This window comes from Papilio polytes, unplaced genomic scaffold (assembly GCF_000836215.1).
Source record: "Papilio polytes unplaced genomic scaffold, Ppol_1.0 DF821382.1, whole genome shotgun sequence".
Taxonomy (NCBI): domain Eukaryota; kingdom Metazoa; phylum Arthropoda; class Insecta; order Lepidoptera; family Papilionidae; genus Papilio; species Papilio polytes.
The window spans coordinates 1-1,400 of NW_013527822.1; the positions used below are offsets into that span (position 1 = coordinate 1).

Sequence of the window (1,400 nt, forward strand, 5' to 3'; positions counted from 1 at the left end):
TTATAATTTTTATATCTGTCAGATTGTAAAGCAAACTTTTTGGCTTTGTGTTGCAGGCTATATTCTCAATATGTTGCTATTACAGAACTAGTGTTAGACAATCAGATTAAAAAGAACAGTCTAGAAAAAGCTAGATCATTTTAATAGCATAACTTACATCTAAAAGGACAACACATTTGGCCCGTTGTTTAGTTGGTAAAAACTCTGCATATAAAGTAACACTGAAATGAAATAAATTTAGCTGTATACACACAAAAGCTGATGAAGACATGTACAGTGACAAATTTGGGAAAATGTTTTGGCAATGTATGTTTTTAGCAATGGAAACTCATAGCCAGTCCATTTCTGCGCATCAACAAAGTTAAGAAAACCCATAACAACACATCACTAATTTTCATTATAATAGAAATAATATTTATACTTACGATTGTGGAACACATCCTATTGCAAATCCAACAAGTCCTCGTAAAAACAAAAGCCATAGAAAGTTAGGAGCTATAGCACTTAAAAGTCCATAGTAAAATAATAATACTCCACACATACTTAGCGCCTGAAACAATTTTTTTTTAACTTTAGTTATAAAAAAAGCAAAAATAATAAAGAAGTTGCTGAACAATTAGACATTATTAAAATAAATAATGAATTTCTACATTACTTCTTAATTTTACTTTTATTTTTTTTAGATTTAAATTAAAAAAAAAGGAAAATTTTTCATACTTCTAAATGAAGTATGAAATTTTTTTTAATGTTATGTGGATTGTAAAACTTTTAAATTTTAATAAAAGATCAAATTAATGAGAGCTTAACTTGTTTATAGATAAAATCTATTCAAAGACTAAAATAAGAACTGGGCAAAGATAAACTGAGGTTTTATAAGAATGTTTTTAACTAAATACCAAATAACAGTTGACATTGGAAAGTCTATACTATTATTATTGATCAAATGTTTTGTAGATATTTTTATGAACTAGTTAATGAAATAACCTCTGTTGTATCTGACAAACTAATGTCACCATTGGAAAAATAGATGTTTTAACTAAATAATAACAGTTCAGACAATATTATAATACTTACAGTTTTCCGTCCATATCTGTCACTAATGTTGCCCCAAAATGTAGAACTCAACATCATTCCCAGAAATACTACTGTTGTTGTTAGAGCTTGTTGATATCTGCAAAGAATATTGCCTCTGGTAAATCTTACTAATATTATTAGGAAAGTTTAGATGGATGGATGTTTATTAGAGTTTGTAGCTTAAATTGCTGAATGGATCTCTTTGAAATTTGGTATACATATAGATGATAGTCTGGAAGGACATAGGCTACTTACTTTTTTTAATGCCACACAGATGGAGTTACAGGCAAAAGCTAGTCTGATTAACAAAATCAACTGCACATAGA

The 1,400-nt window shown here is 28.1% G+C and overlaps 1 protein-coding gene across 1 annotated transcript; it reads right to left on the reverse strand.

Moving 5' to 3' along the window:
* Positions 1 to 56: 56 nt before the first annotated feature.
* LOC106109025 (synaptic vesicle 2-related protein-like) lies at positions 57 to 1,179 on the reverse strand. The gene is made up of 3 exons (XM_013290421.1): positions 1,075 to 1,179; positions 426 to 550; positions 57 to 221 (listed from the first exon to the last, which is right to left on the reverse strand). Exons 1-3 carry the CDS (start codon positions 1,129 to 1,131, stop codon positions 131 to 133), a joined length of 273 nt encoding a protein of 90 aa, XP_013145875.1. The 5' UTR covers positions 1,132 to 1,179; the 3' UTR covers positions 57 to 130.
* Positions 1,180 to 1,400: the final 221 nt, after the last annotated feature.

What these genes read in the sequence shown, in the direction of transcription:
- LOC106109025 (XM_013290421.1), bottom strand. Translation starts at nt 1,131, where the DNA reads ATGATGTTGAGTTCTACATTTTGGGGCAACATTAGTGACAGATATGGA. An exon ending in ACAGATATGGACGGAAAACT is followed by an intron (nt 551 to 1,074) that starts GTAAGTATTATA and finishes AAATTGTTTCAG; the next exon opens with GCGCTAAGTATGTGTGGAGT. An exon ending in ATAGGATGTGTTCCACAATC is followed by an intron (nt 222 to 425) that starts GTAAGTATAAAT and finishes ATTTCATTTCAG; the next exon opens with TGTTACTTTATATGCAGAGT.